This window comes from Dermacentor andersoni, chromosome 10 (genome assembly GCF_023375885.2).
Source record: "Dermacentor andersoni chromosome 10, qqDerAnde1_hic_scaffold, whole genome shotgun sequence".
In the NCBI taxonomy this organism is placed as follows: domain Eukaryota; kingdom Metazoa; phylum Arthropoda; class Arachnida; order Ixodida; family Ixodidae; genus Dermacentor; species Dermacentor andersoni.
The window spans coordinates 56,372,902-56,391,877 of NC_092823.1; the positions used below are offsets into that span (position 1 = coordinate 56,372,902).

General features: G+C 44.5%; 2 protein-coding genes across 3 annotated transcripts in view; one reads left to right on the forward strand and one right to left on the reverse strand.

The window, feature by feature from the left end:
* LOC129380664 (ATP-binding cassette sub-family D member 3-like) overlaps positions 1-18,976 on the reverse strand; it is a 105,802-nt gene that overhangs the window by 57,727 nt on the left and 29,099 nt on the right. The gene's annotated exons all lie outside the window — the stretch shown is intronic.
* LOC126543445 (membrane metallo-endopeptidase-like 1) overlaps positions 1-18,976 on the forward strand; it is a 52,318-nt gene that overhangs the window by 16,166 nt on the left and 17,176 nt on the right. The window contains exons 5-10 of the mRNA XM_055077980.2: positions 630-650; positions 2,040-2,084; positions 5,434-5,460; positions 10,609-10,845; positions 15,957-16,266; positions 18,654-18,963. Coding sequence (XP_054933955.2) covers positions 630-650; positions 2,040-2,084; positions 5,434-5,460; positions 10,609-10,845; positions 15,957-16,266; positions 18,654-18,963 — 950 coding nt within the window. The remainder of the gene's footprint in view (positions 1-629; positions 651-2,039; positions 2,085-5,433; positions 5,461-10,608; positions 10,846-15,956; positions 16,267-18,653; positions 18,964-18,976) is intronic.

Here is an 18,976-nt window from a genome sequence, read left to right on the forward strand (position 1 = left end):
ATTTTCTCCGCCTCATATTAAACGGGTACAAACAAATATAATCGTCATCATCGTAATCATTATCATGCCGTCAGTGGACCCATCCTGCAAATGCACCAGGGAAAGGTAATGACAGCAGAGGTTAGAAAAAAAAATCTGCTAGACATTGGATTGGCAGCACGTATGTTATAAAATTAGTAGTAAGAAAATGAGGTTGGGGAAAATAGGTAGAAGTGGAAAAAGCTCTTCCTTCAGCTGAACTCCTGAGGCTACCACCACTTCTGATATCGTCATAGGCGATCAATGTCCTAAGGAATGCTGTGTTGATTCCACTGTTTCTGCGCATGGCTGTCTGAGAAAAGCTTTCCTGGACCGCGAATGTGCTTACTAAAAGCCATTGTGCATGGGCCATCTTGAAACTAATTTTAAAGAACTTGCGGATGTTCACGTACCAAAACTGCACAGAGCGAGACGCCACATTGGAGAGCTTCGAATTAGCTTGAACCACCTGGTGGTCTTAACTCGCACCTAAATCTAAGCACACCAGTGTTCTTGCGCTTCGACTCCATCGAAGGTATGAAAAAAAAAGCACAATAGTACTCGACGCATTCTTCAATAATGCTTTTGTTTATTTGTTACTTTTCTTCTAGCTGATGTCGACAGGGTGTCAGGTAAGGTGTAATATTTTGTACTTACCCATTTACAGGCATTCGGTAACGTCAAGGATTGGGACTATTCGGTTCAGCGTGATTCAATATGTAACTGGGTGACTTGATGCCCACACAAACTGAAGCGTATACAAGGACTGCGCGCGTCCTTGCCTACGCTTGTCCTTGCCTACGTTTCAGTTTGTTCTTTTCCTAAAATATGCTCTTACATTTCTGCAGCCACTTTCGTAAAGCATAATCCTGCAGCGAGGATAAATGGGTCTTGCAAGCAATATTTCTCCTCTACGCAATCATGCAATTTTTATCACGATATGTTACAACTATTTTGATAGACTTCTCGCGTTCACAGTGCTAATATTCGTACTCTAGACACGTTTACAGCACACTCTAACATATGAAATGCGCCAAGCGTTCTAGAGTGCCGTTTGCTTTCCTCTTTCCTTCTTTTTTCCATGACACCATTGTTTTTCCTAAAAGCATAGAAGTAACTGGCATCGTTGAACTAATTTGACGGTAATGAAATCTATGAGGCATTTTATTTTATTCGAGTCACTGGAGTCCGCTCAAAATCACCGGTGCTCACTCGAGCTGACCCTCATGCCCGCCCATACTAATTCGCCACTCACTAAAGCTCCATCTGGCGCCCGTGAAACGAGTGGGGTGCGAATGTGAGTCAATGCACTCGGGAGCGAGTAGGCCGCGTTATGCTTAATGTCTAAGTGAAATCGAAATGCATAGCGGAATCGGTAGCAATCTTAAACCGATAAAGTTACGACCTAAATTTCAATTAGCGAAATTGAACCGGTGATTTCCCGAGGCATCAGCACTTAGCGGGAATGCTGAGGCTGGCGCTAGCTTCTCGAGATGTTCAGTCCCCAGAACGTGGGGCGAAATGGGTGGACGTTCCAGTGAAATTTGTCCTGCAGTGCTCAAGGAGGCGTCTTCGCCAGAAAGTGGTTGCAACAACACTGCATTTGCCTCAAAGCCTGACGCTGCTTAATCTTAATGCTGGTGATAGTTTTAAAATCTGTTCCGAGCGGGCATGCCTTGGGTATCTCGCCAGCTTCAGCTCGAAAATTGCACTACTTGCCCATAATATGATTATAGTTAACAAGTTAACTGGAGGAATTTAAGTAATTAATCGTAACTTCATTTCGGCTTTTTGCGGAATTAATGTTCGCCTTTTCGCGTAATACATCTCCAGGAGTGGAATTAGGCTATCTGCCACAGGTTACTTTTACAAAATTCTGCTAAAGATAAAATGAAACACATGATGTAATGACGGTGTGTAGCAAATAATTAACGGATAGTAGCCGAGAGCAACACCTTTTTACTGTTAATTTTCAAGCCTTTTTCTTATATCTTCTGAGTGTCAAACGTTTACGCTTGCAGTCCATCAGGCAACGACTTCAAGCAAGTCATCGAAAGCAACCAGAAGTAAGTGCCAATAATTGAAAGCTTGATTCAGTGCGACTTCGACACGCTATAACCCAGCTTGAGCGACATTAGGACTTCACTTAATGGACTACTAAAGCGTTTATTCTATCGCAGTAGCCATGCTAGCGTACGCTTTGTGAAACTAAACGTGATACACGTTCCCGCATTTATGCGCTTGCGCAGTGCGAGATGCCCCGAGATATCAAGAGTGCTCGCGGGGTCTCGACTGTTGTATCTGTGCACAGAAGGATGAGCCCGTCCTATCAGAGTGTACGGGCGAAAAACGATTACTGTAGTAGGTTCTCGACACTCACTTTCTCTAATTTCCCTGCTATCTACGCCGTCCGGTGGCGCTAGCATCGAAACACTCCCGCCATCTTTCATTTTAGCTGCGGAACTACGACACTGATTGCCAGCTCCGAGTGCGTGTAATTTGTGGAAGCCCACAAACTTGAGGAATCGTCTCAAGGTTATCTCTAACTGGGGTGCCGCGTTTTGGGTGTTTACTTCTTTTACGAAATTCGCCGGATGCTATCTGGCATTTATCTTTCTTTCATAAATTTGGTGTTTATCAGCGTTGTTTCTTTTACTTTTTATTTATCCGAATCTGTAGTCTTTGTTTTTTATGTTCGCAAGTTATAAACCGGGACGCGAACCACACCAAAACGCATGCAGAATGCTGAAAGGAACTTTATTCAAGTGAAATTACTCACAAAAGAACTTGCAAGTAAGGGCTCGCCTCGTTGGACGATGATTCTTCACTGGGAACTCCTTGACGTAATCGCTAGGGTGATTTCGTTTTCTTCCTTATTTTAGGCATTTCTCAAAGGCGACATTTTATCCAAGTGCCCTGGTTTCGCCAAGAAGGGTTTAATATAAAATGTTTTTACCTTGCGTCATTTGCACGGCGCTGACAGAACATGAAATCGGGAGACAGTGCTGTTAAAAGCTTTCTGTGCCGAAGGTGCTGTTACTGAAAGTCCCTTTCAGTAACAGCGCCTTTTTTTTGAAACCTGGCCACCCTCCAAGTTCGAACTTCAACATTTTCGAGCCGTTGCTTCTTTTTCGGCGGAAAAACTGGATGCGGATTTTTTTTTTTCGACCGTCGGGATAGAAAGCTTTGTGATTTTCGGATAAGACTGAGTCGTCAAAAAATGTACCAGCGGATGTTTTCGGAAACATGGACCCAACATACAACGCGCGATGACGCAATGTAAATAGAGGACATCATGATAAGCGCGTCATTGTATTCAATCACCAACGAACGAGGGCCCTCATATTTCTGACGTCGAAGTGTATATACTTATCTTTCTTTTTTTTTGAGGGGGGGGGGGGGGAGGAGAATGGCGGGGAAGGCATGTTTGCCAAAATAAACAGCTTGGTGTCGTTCAGAACATTAACTACCATTCACCGTCAGTACATCGTGAGAGCAAAAAGGTTGTACGCACACTCGAAAATTGCACTATCTGAACTACAGTGAGGAAGAAACAGGAAAAAAATCACAGTGATTCTTCAAAAAATTTTGAGGCCTGCTGTCGTGAATTCAGAAGATGGCAGTGAGCTTATATTCGTTCGGCAACTTCGAAATAGTGTCTTTGATAAATGGCGCAATGTGCCATTTACCCAGGTACCATTTAAAAATTACTAATTTTGACATTGTCTGTAATAAATAGCACGATACTTGACTGCATGGGCGGGGTTACTCGAAGAGGCTGACAATACTTACATGGCAAATTGAAATGCGAGATTCAAAAAGTAACATGTTATCAGCATTTGACTGACCACTAAAGAGAACCTATTGCAGTTGATTGATTATTGATGATTTGAGGTCGGCGAGCTTCAAGGCACGTGCGCATGTAACAAAATTTGCAAGTAGCACAACTTTTTTTGTTTTCAAATAAGCACCGTCAAGCTCTCGGCCACATGCGCTGTTGAGCGTCGGAAGCGACCCTCGAAGCAATTTGACGTCTTTCCTTAAGCAGTGCAGGACATGTTTTAGTGGAAGACTAATCTGTTTTGTCACAGGATTTAGGAACGCATATCTGGAAATTGGAGCCAGATACTGAATTAACTTTAAATAGATATGCCTTGTGAGCTCACCGGCTGCAATTCGTGAATAAATCGTAATTATTGCGCTAACGAGATCGGTTAACGGGTAATCAGTGGAGATTATTCACGAGTCATTTATGCACTTCGAGTTATCGTGCTTGTTATGACCGTCTCTTCCTGTAAACCTGCTAAGCAAGTAGTGAAGAGGTAGGTACCTGCCAGAGGCAAGGGAAGGAAAGTCAGAAAATATGTGGAGTAAAACAAAACAAAAAAATGTTATGCACATGCTGCCAAACTCAAGTAGTACGCCTTCAGCGGCAAGCCGAAATGATCCGACACGGAGCTCTAATCTCAACGTATTGCTATATGCGGGCTGTTGCCAAATATCTGCGAGATCTAAAGATCCGCCGCACCAAGTATACGCACAGCATATCAGACGATTGCAACTACTGACACGATATCCCATAGCACATCTTCCCGCCGTGTAAGATATGTTTTTTTTCTGAAAGCCCTTACGATACTATGAGGACCATACGAGAACCAGAAATCGTCGTAACAGAATATTGCATAGCTTTGGCGAAGCATTTACTGTCCACTTCACCGAGACCGGCGTATCCTAACGCACAGCGGCTCAGGGATACGGTAGCGGGAATGCTACAGCGTGTGTGCGCAGCAGTCATATGCCGGCGTGGTAATGCAGAACCAGGGTGCCTCTATAGTTTTGAAGGTAAGCATAAAAGGACCCTAGTAGAACGATGCCCACGTTCCGCTACAAAACAGATTAAGTGGGAAGTGAGAGTGCATCCATTTGGTTTCCTTAGTCGCTTTTTTGAAGCCAAGATTAGAGTGCGTTGCTGGCGTCTTTGGGAGACGTGCTTGTTAACGAGCGAAATCAACGCCGACCATGCCACCACCGGTGCGCGTGAAATGTGAGCGGATCAGCGGAGCGTTAGAGACACTCTGCTAAAGACTGCCGGTTAACCCAGCGCAAGCCTGTAGTATTAGTTTTTTCTAGAACGCCCCTAAAATGGAGTGACAAACATTGGCATAAAAAAGGGGAGGCCTCAGCCTAGAACCAGCGTTTCGGCAAGGCCACTCGTCTCCGCGAAAGACAATTTGTCTTGTCGAAGCGTGGTCTCCGATCCGAGGCTTCACCCGTTCGACCACATTCGTTCAAATCTACGTATTTCCGTGGACCCTTTCGCTTGCTTAAACTGAACGGGAGTGGGGACTTGAAATGATGAAAACAGATGTTACCTTGCAAAATTTGCACCCACGCTCTTTTTTTTTTTTTGCGCAGCTACAGTTGAAGCAGAGAAGGCCTCAGGTAAGCCGCCAACTATTCCTATGCAGAAAGGTTGAAATTCGGGCCAGTTGGTACATAGTTGAAGGAAAAAAAAAAACTGTCAGAAAAGGCAAGAGAGGTTTACACCACAACGACTGGACTATCAACTGAGCTTTATTATAAACGGCGTAATCCCAGCAAGGCCAGCAGAGCATGCGCAACCACAACATCGCTAATCACAGAGCATGGAAAGACAAGATATCGCACCTATTGTGACCGACATAAAAATACAAATTCTTTTTCAAGTAAGCGCACCGAGGTTGTGCTAATGCAGTCGTTTCCTAATGAACTGATGTAGTACGCTTCCGGGATTCCAGTACGCTTCCAGAACGCTTCCATGATAGAGCTCACTTGATAGCCCAGTCGATGTGGTGTAAACCTTTCTTCTTGTCCTTTGTTTTTTGTGACTGTTTTTTTCCTTTAACTATTCCTAGTTGACCTTTAACGAGAACCGCCCCTGCAGAGAGTCGCCATGCATGCAGGAAGAACAAGTTCGAGCTTCGACATTACCGTATACACTCGAGTAAAGGCCACGCTTGTGTGAGAGCCGCACCCCTGAAATGTTCGGATCGAATTTCGAAAAAGATGGAGCGTTTATAAATTGAACAATAAAGGTCAAGCCCCGACTCGAGCTAGTCTGGGCGGTGTTTTTAGGACATCGTTGCGCAAAGATTTAAAGTGACATGCATATCTAGCGCCATGGATGACACGGCGCCTCAAGAGTGTCGCCAGTGGCAGCGATAAGGACTTAAGAGGGAGCTTTAGCACAGGCCATACTCTCACGCGGCCTATTCGAATACACATAAAACGCACAAACGCTGTTCTGAGATAACCGCTGGACCAATTTTAATTAAATATGTTACGTTTGAGCGAGAAAGTCGAATTGGACTGACTGTTGTAAGCGGAATTTCCATTTAGGGACTGTATATTGCTAAAAGAATTTTCCGAAATACGAAAGTAGGGAAAAAAATAGAAGCACCAAGTTTACAAATTAATAGAGTTGCATCACGAACACATATCGCGGTTCTGTAAGTAGCATCCAATAGATCATTGAAAGCAGACAAATTCCGTATGTCAATTCATATCTTACGTGAATTCGTTACGTTGTGTACAAGGGTTCTGCAAAGGCGGTATTTTCGTATTGCGAAATTTCTTGGCATTCATATGCAACATATGACTTTTGTCCGGTTTAGATGTACTATAGACGCATTTCACAGAATTGGAATATAATTTTGCATAGCTGCGTTTCAGAGTAGTAAACTCGATAGTTTAGTTTTCTTTAAATTTGAGATTTTTGACAATTTTTAGTAAAAACTTTATGACCTAAATCAAAAGCTCGAAGCCAGCAGACACTAGCTTTTACGTTTCTCTTTTATATGCAACAAATCGCGTCAAACTCGGTGCAGTATATGCCGAGAACAATGAATTCTCCTTTTACATGTATTTAGATAGGAGCACCCCAGCTAAAGCTTCCTCTCAAAAGATCACCAGGTGGGTGGCGTGTATGCGTGAACAAATAGACGCATTGTCAAATCAATAGCGTTCGCTCTTGTGGTGCAAAGAGATCACAAGGTTTACACACGCCTAAGAAAAAGGGTAGCGAAATGACCCGCTCTTCTGTAAAGGTCACACCTCGGGAAAATCATGAAAAAATGAAAGGTGCGGACCCTGTATCTGTGCATAAGGCATTTGTGCGAATGTGCCAACCCTAAATAAAAAAAAAGAAACCGGTAAGCCCGGTGACTGCCGTATCCAACGCTATACAATTTATGAGAACATATGGGTTTTTATGTAGAAAGTTTCAGTTCTGGGATTATTGATGTAATGGTTTATGGGCCACATGATCTTCTATAGGGTTATTATCATGTAATACCTTTCCTGCATGACCGGTAATTAAGTTATCACTTTCTGATTAATCCTATTGGATCGATGCAACGATTTACCTAAGTTTTACATCATTTGCAGTCTTCTGGAACTCCTGATCATTGTTTGTACGTCTCCTTGTTATATTTCTCGTACCACCCATATTATTCTATTGGTCTTTAGGCTACGACAACAAGTCTCATCGTAAAAAAGAGCCTTGAATGCAGCGACCAGGTTTAGCTATTGAACATCTTTGTTTGAATGTAGATGTTTGCGATATCCTAATTCCGTGATGAACAGACTGCTTCCCTATTATAACATTATAGCTTTTCTAAAGACAGTTTTTCGAACTAGGTATTGCTTATACAAAGTTTAAGAAAGTAGTGTGCGTACAATTAGCGAGTTTCACGAAATAAAACATGGTTGCGACGTATCAGTAACGAAGCCACGTGACACAGCCTAATACTGGTGTGTGCATTTCGCACTTCTTCATTTGAATGAGGATTGGTGGATGTGCAATGTGGTGAAGCGCTCTTTCACTTAAGAAGAACGCCACAATGTTTATTTTTTTTTAATTATTCAGCATTGATTTAAACACAGTGAAGGTCTTGGATGGCAAGGCTAAAGGTAGAACATGGTCTGCCTGACTAAGGCCAGAAAAGCTGTAATTACTAGAAGAGCTGTAACACAGATTGAAAATTGGCCAATCGGTCCCAGACCGGGGATTCCGAGATTAAACAGGCGCGCCATAGTGATCACGGATGCCACGAGCAGCTTAACCGATGCGAGTGACGTCGTTACATTTCTAAGCTTTCGTTGCGTCGTCTGGGAGGTCAAATTTTTTTTCTCGCTAGGAACACTACACGGGGCATTTAAATATTGACCGCCGATCACTTTCATGATCGACAGGGGTATATGAAAGGAGACACAGGTGGAAATTCATTGCTCCTGAGGTCAACCGTATAAGGCCTGAGCACAAGAGAAACGAAAAGAACAAGGCCTACATTGTGTTCGTTCCTGTTGTGGACATGTCGGTATAGGCCTAAGCTCTCAAGTCCTTAAGCTTTAATAACTCGCTAGGCTTTTTGTCGTTCAATAGGCGTAAACGTATTTTTTTAGAACGATGCACCAGTAAAGAAAAGATAACGTTATTAAAACACTCGGTGAGTTAAGGCATCTTAGCCATATACACACGCTGAAAGCACATCTAGTTGAAACAATTTAGTCATTATCTTTGACGTTGCCGAAAGAGATAACTTTACCTCAAGTTTTCTAAATTTCGAATCGGAGGCTGAAGCTTGCGCCGCTGAATCTCTGGTGGCGATGTTCGATGGATCAGTTAGAATGTTTTTCTGGTGTTAATTTTCAAGATATTCAGCCCGTTTCATTCAAATTAAAGGGCTTGACTTTCTTAGTTGTCAGAAGTCGATATTTCCATCCTGCTTAAACTAAATTTTATTGTTTCAGTGAAGACAGAGACGCCCTCGAAGTATTCAAAGGTGACCCGAAGGAAGTACCGAAAATTCTGCTTTAATAAATTTCTGAGTCGACCACCTTAAAAAAAATTCAAATCTAACCTACTATTTTGTTGATCGAGAACAATAAACATAAGCGCTTTACGTGACAAAAACAATCGTGATCAGGACATGCTCATGGTCCTTATTGTCCTACTCATTTTGTGCTTATGGTCATGACAATGAACATGAAGTAACGATTACCATTCTGTGTCCCGACGCTCAAGCGACAGCTTGACGACTACGCAATTACAATTGTTGACGACAGCTGTTTTTCGATGTCATGACGATAGTAAGACGACAAAATTATAATGACGATGCAACGACTATGACGGAACCACCACGACGATGTGACTACGGATGTGACTACGATTGTGTGATGCCAACACAATGACGACGATGACAACGACAATGGCGTATGACGGCTGTATCACGAAGCCTGTGTGAAGACAATGGTGTGAAACCTTATGAGGATGATGGTACGACGAGAATAAATTGACGAAGTGGAAATGCCGACGATTCAACAACCACGAGCGCATCAAGACGGCTCGAACATGTTCAGCAGCCCAAGCTATTTAGACAACTTGGGTACTAGGTCGGCGTAGAAGGTGTGATGACGATGGAATAGCGAGAATGAAGTGACAAACCTGGCATGACGATGATGGAACGACCGTGACGACATCACGACCACGAGCACATACATAGTGGCCAAACCAATTCGACAACTTGGGTAATTGCATCGATGTCTTGCAATAGATATGCGACAGAGCAAAGCGTTTGTTCGTGCTAGTTGGCAATCGATACTTGATATTGTTTTAGCGCCAAATTTAACAATAAGCACATGAGGTAAACGTTACGCATGTTACAAAGGGTAAACGCACAAGTCAGCGTTAGTTGGAAGTTAGCGCCTGTCCCGTTTGTGTCTCTTCGTGCTTTTTTGTGAAATTCTGCGCTAGAACAGTACTAAGTAAGGCTACTGCAGATAGAAAAATTACGGTAGAACCTGTCTCACGATGACCGCCGACGCTAACGCGTTTATAATTAAGGCAATGTAGCGTTACACTGTATTGCTGATGCCATGTTGATTTAAAATGTGTAGTCTTAAGAGACGTTTGTTGCTTCGGCTACATGTGACCTACAGTGCCTACGGTATTGGCCCACTCTACTGTGGCACCTGCTTTCCATGAGCCTGACGGTCGCTGCACTACGAAGGTTAAGGGGTTTTACAAGAAAGCGGATGGACGTGCCGCCTCATGATAGAAGTGGTTGCTGCTGGTCATGGACGATTCACGGCAATTTTCGAGAAGCATTGCATACTTTTTAATTGGATGAGTTTGGCTGGGCTCAACTCGATTGAGCGGAGGAAGAGCTAGTTGAAGATCTTTGAAATATACAGGGGGTAAAAGTAGCTGGTGCAAGACAGAAATAATAGCAGATCACTGCGAGAGGGTTTTGTCCTGCATTAGAGATAAATTGGATAATAATCATGCAGATGATGGTGATAAATATATTACTTTCTGTGGCCAATTCAATCAATAGCTCTGTAAGTTAGTTCCGCTACTTAGGTTGCTGGAAACCAAAGCAACTCGGGGATGGAAGACGGACACGAACGGAAGTGTGAAACGACGTGGCTTGTGCAGTCATTCATGCTTCTTGTTTTTTCAGTAACGTGTGCAGAGCGACTTAGTCGTACGTGGCAAACGAGCCAGCCCTTCTACAAGCATTATGAATTATTCGTCACTGTTTTCTTAAGGTTCAACGAGCGCTCAATCGAAGCCAAGCTCGGCGAAGAGTTCGGTGTCAGCAAAGAGAACGCCAGAAGCTTCGCTGAAAGGATCCAAAACGCCGACTGCGGAAGCTGAGGCGAAGCCCGAGGAAGCCGTTAAAGAACAACCGGAGGGTGAGCCAGCGCCCGTTGAGGGAGCCTGGGAGCAAGGATCGGAGCAAAGATCGGAGCAAGGATCGGAGCAAGGTGGAGCTGAGAACGAAGGTGAGCTTGACATTCGGTCAGCCCTTCTTTCTCGGTCATTTCTGAACTCACTCACTCACTCACTCACTCACTCACTCACTCACTCACTCACTCACTCACTCACTCACTCACTCACTCACTCACTCACTCACTCACTCACTCACTCACTCACTCACTCACTCACTCACTCACTCACTCACTCACTCACTCACTCACTCACTCACTCACTCACTCACTCACTCACTCACTCCTTACTCACTCGCTCAGTCCCCTTTCTGACTTCGTTTCACAGTCACTCTCCACATTTGATCAATGTCGCAGATGCTAAATAGCCATGTTCGCTGACTTTCAATATATAACTAAATTTGGACTGTGGAAAAGCAGTTTTGCGGAACCCCGCAGGGTGGCGGAAGTTTCATGAAGGGGAAAAATTGCTTGGTGCTGCAATCAGGTGTAACATTCAGGTTTAAAGGGCCTTAAAACATTTTTGCGACATAGTAAAAAAAAAAAAAGAAACGACGGACGAGGCTTCTGCAAATATGTGAGCCAAATGTTATTGCACTGCAGCGAGCAGGGCATTTACAATCTCGTGTCAAAAGCAGTGAAAAATCACTTGTTCTCGGTTCCGCAATGTGATCACGCAGCGTCATAGCAAATAGCTAGGTCATTAACACTTATTGGCTGACGTCGTTATCGTGAGAACGTTCTCAGTAATACAATTATTCCTCATGTGAGTTAAATGAATGAAAAATACACATGCCTGCGATGTGAAAAAGGAAGGAACATCATTTAAACTTTGCAGTATTGGTTTAAACACGACAGTTGCGCTTTGTTGCGTCTGCAGGGCGTGGCCTTCTTGATAAAAAATTGAGCGTAGGTACCGCGGCCGCTACGGGTTGCCGTCACGAGCCGTTTGGCGTTCAACTTCTGGTTGGGGCCAGCGGGGCATTGCTCCCTTGCTCACCCCCCTCCCCTTCCACCCTTGCCGTCTCTCATACGTAGTAGCTTCCAGCGCGCTAGTGAAAATGAAGTGAGACAGAATGCCGCTTGGCTGATCGGATAACTGTCCGTTTAATTTCACTTCTGCTTGAAGGATTGCAAAACAATATTGCGGCAGGAGATTAGCGAGCAGATATTAGTAGTGATATCACTATACAATTCAGGGCCCTTTTAACATGAACTCAAATCTTCGCCCTCCCACCTCCTTGATGCGTGTCATACGCCAAGCGCGATAATAGCAACTCACGTTGACGACAATTTCTCCCCATCAAGAATCTTTTCTTCACCTTGCGCAGATCGGCAGGACTGATTTGTTGCGAATATGTCGCCTCAGAGAAAGCACCGGTGTGCCGCTGCAATATCGGAGGCCACGTTTAATACTCACGGTTACTGCGCTTTGATTTGGCGATTAACCACAAAAAGCCGCAATACCATTCCACAGAGAGGAGGATGAGATTAGGTTGATTTTTATCTCTGGCCATTTAGATTACATAAGTACGAAAAAAAGCAATTAAAAATATGCATAAAGTCTGATTCTTAAAGTATTCAACCATTAGTAATTGGTTCACTGCCCAGCTGAAAGATGCTTTCAGCGTACTAGAGGGTGAGAAAGACAGAAAACAAAACAAAAAAAAAAGGAAGAAAGGAAAGGCAGCGAGATTATTCGTTGTAAGTAATGCGCAAAGGGGACGAGGACACAAACAGAGAACTAACAAGGAGGCGGCGCCCAGGCTAAAGGAAAATTTCATTTCGGCTCAGGCGCCAGCTTCAGAAAAGGAAAACTACATTTCATGCGGCTATTGAAGTAAAACAAACGTACACGTCTAGTCATCTCATACGGCCAAGGAAATACTTGCTGAACTTGCAGTAATTCTGCAGCGAAGGTAACCGGTAAAAAGTCTTATTCACTACAGTGCACGGGGAAAAAGGCATATGACATACGGAAAACGCTGTATGATATGTTTCCCACACTTATAATTTTGGGGTGTCAAACTTAGCGCATCAAAAAGAAATATATATACGTAGGGCTTTGACGGGTTATTTCAGCTTCGCCCTGGGATTGAATACCCTCCCAATTAGCTCCGATGGTAGAGTGACCTCACCCGAAACGCGTTGTTCCGGATTCAATCCTCGGGCCACGGAAACCCGTACGGATTAACTATTCGGTTTCATGCTGCTCTCAGAGGGATGACATTTTTTTTTCTTTCTTTAAGCATTTAGAACGTTCCTGTATACGTCTAGTAGACCATTTTTCGTTCATATAGACTTCGCCTTTTGTTTGTATAACGTACGCATGAAATGCCAAGACGTGAGGACGAACGGTTCTTGTCCGCCTTTGTGCAATCCGAAATTGTATCTGCCTTTTCACCTTGACATCGTCCGTGTCTGCAACTTATACATACACTACGGTTCCTGACCAGGCGAAATTTCTTCAAACCTTGCAATATATACACGAAACGTGTACATAAAGAAAAGTCGTTTAAAAGTATTTTCTGTAGTCTATTGAAATCCACAGACATTTCATGCGGCTGTTTGCATAACGTAATGGACCCGCCGTGGTTGCTCAGCGGCTATTGTGTTGGGCTGCTGAGCACGAGGTCGCGGGATCGAATCCCGGCCATGGCGGCCGTATTTAGATGGGGGCGAAATGCGAAAACACCCGTGTATACTTAGATTTAGGTGCACGGTAAAGAACCACAGGTGGTCGAAATTTCCGGAGTCCCCCACTACGGCGTGCCTCATAATCAGAAAGTGGTATTGGCACGTAAAACCACACAATTTAATTTAATAATGTAATGGTCTACAAACACCCTAAGGATGTAATCCTTACGCTAGTATAGAAACAGCTGCGTTATAATGCCACACAGATGATTGTGTAGTAAAAGCCCCAACTAGAGACTAGTGCCCAAGTAGTGTCGGAGGCTAAACAAAATTGTGGAGTTTGATGTGCAGGATGCTATTGTTCTCTCAGTAAATAAACTATCGAGCAGTGTTATCAGTAAATTTCGATAAATAGAAACCATTTAGATGTCATATGAACAACATTTAAACAGAAAGATGATTCATGCATCCTTTATTAGAAATTATGAGTGGGAGGAAACAGAAAACGACAAAGACTATCTATATTCCTATGCCAATAGAGCTGAGTTACGCAATAAAAATAGGGTAACCCAAATCGGTTAACCGGATGTAGAGCCAACATCTTGAAATGATAGAAAATTCTAACGAGAATGACACCTAGCAATCATACAACAGGATTGTAATACAAAAGCCGACTGTCATAGGAGATGTCACCCGTTTCTTGAATGGTTCAATTACCACTGAAACAAATGCTGAATGATTTAGTTTTGAATGCCTGTATGCAGACTAGGCTGATGATGATGATGATGATGATGATGATGATGATAATTCAGTGCCAATTATCGTGTCTAGATCTGCGTCGATAGTATATTTGCGTTGCGCGTGCCCCTGAAAGTCACAGCAAAGCCTTTCCTTGTTACTTGATGAGGGCATGTTACACGCTTGATAAGTAAAAGCACCTCCATAACAAACGATATTTCCCACTAGAATGCTAATGTTTCTACCAGAAGGTTATGCGGGCTTCCTCAAAATTTGGTTCGACTCTTCACTGCAACCCTTTTTGTTTGTGGAAGTTTTAAGATAGAGCATATACGTTTCATGACCTACAACAGGTCTTGCTCCCATAAAGGCCCAGCGTACTTTATAAAGTACACTATGGTTGCGCTTCAAACAATAAAGCGTTACTCACAAAACTTTCACAATGTATTTGCAGTGTCAAAAGAACGACTGATACAAAATATCAACAACCTCTAACTGGCATATTCTTCATGGGCCTTAATGGTTTAACCAATGGAGCTAACCAATACGTGTCCCATGAAGCATATCTGAGCCAGTCTACCCGAAAGCTACTGCCTGACTACGACAGTCATCCTCCCATGAATTCCGCCCAATAAGTGATCATCAAAACATGGCTGCCATGATGTGTTTCCAGCTTTGCAATCACTTCCGGCGCATGTAGTTAGCAAAAGTACACCCTTCGAAATCCACTTGTGTTACCCCGATGCAACTATCACTGGGGCGTGGATTTGGACACCACCTCTTTTTGTTTGCCCTGTCAAAGCGTGATGAGAGGCTTTTTAAGAAACGCGCTCGGACTCTGGCCCAGGTTTTTCTTCGCGTAGTACGGTCGAGCTCGGTAATAACCAACAGGCATATGCAACAAAAGTATCTCGATATATCAGGCATTTCGATGTATCAATTCGCCTATAACGTACTGAAACGAACTTTTGTGATGCGTCCCTTATATATCAAACTGTTTCTCTAGCAGAGAAAATAAGGAAGGAATATATTTATTGAAACTAAAGCTATAGGAATAGTAGGCAGTAATTTTTGTGAGTGCGCGAGCATGACAAAACAATAAAAATGATTCGACTTTGCGATGTGTTCGCTGCATGCAAACGGTTTTATGATGCCGGCAGCAGACATCCGTGTTTCGGTATACCTAATTTCCAGTTCGTTATGAGGGAAGTATTTCCCATAAATATCTGTTAGGAAGTCTCGCTTGTTTGATATAACCAAAGATTCGCGTTATTCAGGTTCAGTATATTCGGTTGCGTGTAACTAACACGAAACAAAAGACGAAGCACACAGAAAGAAGCTATGAACATGGTTGCTACTGTCAACTGTTTATCAGTAGTAATGGTTTGCACATATATTATGGCCACACGTGTGCGCAAAAATTACATAACAATATCAGGCAAGCAGGAATGCACATCAAATTAAGGCGGGTGCTCGACGATTCATGTTCAGAAGCGGCCACTACAATAGGCGGCTCACTTATGCAACAGTCTCTCTTTCCAGGTGGTGTGTTACCTCTTCTACCTAAAATCGCTGACCCCGAGAAAGCCGCATAGATGGTGGCGCTAGTTCCCCTCATTAGTAACGCAAGGCTAACTAATGCAACAGCAATCTCGTCTTCGTTGTGTCTGGATTTTAGTGTTCTGGCAGGAATTATACAGGAGTACACATATGGCCAGCGTCGGTGATGGGGCGGGTCTCGGATGCTTCGGTACGCGGCAGTTTAAGGCAGGGGCCTCGTGCGCTGCACGCAGCCTTCGACATGTTTCCCGAATACGGAGATGCGGCGCCCGAAGGACAGCTGGAGTCTGCGAAGGAGCCCGAGCCCGAAGCGCAGCGCTTGCTCTTTGCGGCGCTGGTTGTGCTCGCCACACTGGCACTGATCGTGATGGCCGGCCTGTTCCTGTACGCCAAGCCGTTCGAGGTGCTCACCAACGGCACCATCCTCAAGGTCAGCCCTTGCTCGTCGCCCGGCTGCGTCAAGGCCAAGGCGCTCTCCGACAGCATGCTTCAATCCACCAACGTCAAGCAGGGAAGCCTGCACCCCTGCAACAGGTTCTACGAGTGAGGAGTGCTTGTCATTTTCACTTTGCGACGCTACGCCGCTGATACAGGGCTGTAGTGGTAGCCGATTCGACAGGAAGGTTTCGAGCGCTCTAGTAGAGCGCTTTGGTGGTGCGCTTTGGCACTGGGCTCCTCGAAATCCAGCGCAAATAACGCATTTCAGGTGGTTCATTCATAACGTCCGCGGCTCCAACTCGGCGTGCTTGAAGGCGTGGCCTTGACCGTCGAGTGGGGTGTACGATCTTGAAGACACAGAAATGTCAGTCATGCTGCTCCTGCGACTGTTCTGGGAGCAGTACTACTTATTACGGTTACTGTCAAACTTCGGCATCTCCGCGTTTTAAGCCAACGAGAGAGAGACCGTAGCAGGTGACGAATTTGACATCATCCCAGCTTGAACGATCGGCTTGCGCAAAGGTCTCTCCTCGTATCGCAGCATCAAACCGAATTGAGGGTGCCATTCTGGACATCCTCAAATTGAACCATATCGTAAAGTATTCAATGACAACATTTTTTAGCCAATCATGGACGCTGCGGCAGCGCTCCAAGCCAATCAAAGGTGACAAACTGGCGAATTTGATAACGTGACTGAATTCGTGAATTTCTAGAATAGCACTGGATATCGGGGTGTGTAGCAGGCGAAGGCACCATAATAGTAAGCTTTAACGAGCTTAAAGCCAGATCTTTTCCCCCAAAATAATTACCATCATGATTTTCTGCGCCCCATTTAATTACCACTGCTCTCTTGCTTGTGAAACGCTAATATATTATTTTACTCGCATGCCGTTCATGACCTGAAAGTGTCGGGAGCGTAGCGTTATAAAAACGAAAAGCAGGCGAGATACACTCTGCACATTTGTGCACCTTTATGGGTGCTTAAAAGGTGTTCGGTTGTCCCGGGGCTAACATCCTCACGTCTAAGAGGTAGATCGAATCGTTGGTGGGAACCAAGATATATCTGCCGACTTCTGGCAACTAAAAATGATCATAGCAGCTGTGACAGACAACGCGAAAAGGGCATTAAATAAATATTCAGAGCTCTCGCGGTCAAATTCTCCTCTCCGATGTTTATGCGAGCTGTGAGTATCATGACACAGTTTTCAACCGTGCTTTTTCTCATCGCACGTTTATTTAGAGCTTGCTGCCGTTCAATATCCAACTATTCAGAGCCTTAACGGTAGAGGTGTTACCCATTGGACAAGAAAGTAGATGATGATAATTGTTGGAAAACAAGATAAGCAGCAGAGGGACTAAATTTTTTTTGTGTGGAGATTTAAAATTATTTAGAATCCCGTACTCACGTACGTTTCTGCCCCGTACTCACGGTTTCTGCCCCGGTAAGGTTTCTGCCTCGCACTCACGTACTGGGCAGAAACCTGGAGGCTTACGAAAAGGCTTCTATTTAAATTGAGGACAACGCAACGAGCTATGGAGAGAAGAATGAAAGGTGTAACCTTAAGGGATAAGGAAAGAGCAGATTGGGTGAGGGAACAAACGCGCGTTAATGCCATCTTAGTTGAAATCAAGAAAAAGAAATGGGCATGGGCAGGACATGTAATGAGGAGGGAAGATAACCGATGGTCGTTAAGGGCAGTGGACTGGATTCCGAGGGAATGGAAGCGTAGCAGGGGGCGACAGAAAGTTAGGTGGGCAGATGAGATCAGGAAGTTTGGAGGGTCAACATGGCCACAATTAGTACATGACCGGGGCAGTTGGAGGAGTATGGGAGAGGCATTTGCCCTGCAGTGGGCGTAATCAGGCTGATGATGATGATGATGGTGATGAATCCTCTAGCGGGATTTCACCCAGGAGGAAAGCTAGCCGCGTTCACGGGCTGCGCGGAGGGTTAGATGATCTTTAGAGATGCGAGCGACGCGCAGTAAGCCTTCGTCTGCAACATGAGCGTTGTGCACAGAAGCACAGGGTGGTTAAAATAAACCTTCTTTGCACAAACACTAGCGTTGCTGCTAATCGTTTGTGTATATTCCACACGGTGTTGTATACACTGGCCAGAGTTAAACGCACAGCAAACCTCAAACTGACTCCTTTGTACAAAAGAAAGAGATGCTGACAGTAATCATACGTTAAGAAATCACTGATTAGTCAACTCAGACTGAGCAGCGAGTCCTAGTGCGAGCGAGCTCGAGTGTGTCCTAGGGCTGAGAGTCTGGATGAGCGCGACTGAGCATAATTTTGATGAATATGAGACCCAGCGAGCATGGCTGAGCAGAATTTCGGTGCATCTGAGTCCGACTGAGAACGGCTCACTAGAGTTTCGGCGAGTCTGAGTGAGGGGCCCCAAGCGAGAAAATAAACTTTGTGAGGAGTGCGAGTTTCGCTCACTTTACCGACCCTGTCACACTGGTCGCATTGAATCTCGTTGACAGATACTCGTGCGGGGGCTGGGCAGCCAGGAACATAGAAACCAGCGCGCGCACAGCGCTGAACGAGGTACTGGTCAACATGATGAACCGAACTCTGTCCACGGCCAACCTGGACGCGTCGGAGTACGAGCCGTACCGAAACTTGATCCTCTTCTACCGATCCTGCATCGAATTTCACACGACGACCATGCCGACAGATGTGCGCGTGCGCAAGGCCCTCTACCTGCTCGACTTGAGCTTCACCGAGTGGCTTCACCACAACCAGGAACCCATAATCCTGTTCTACTTCATGATACGCCTCTCTCTGTCCCAGGTATTCGCTATTA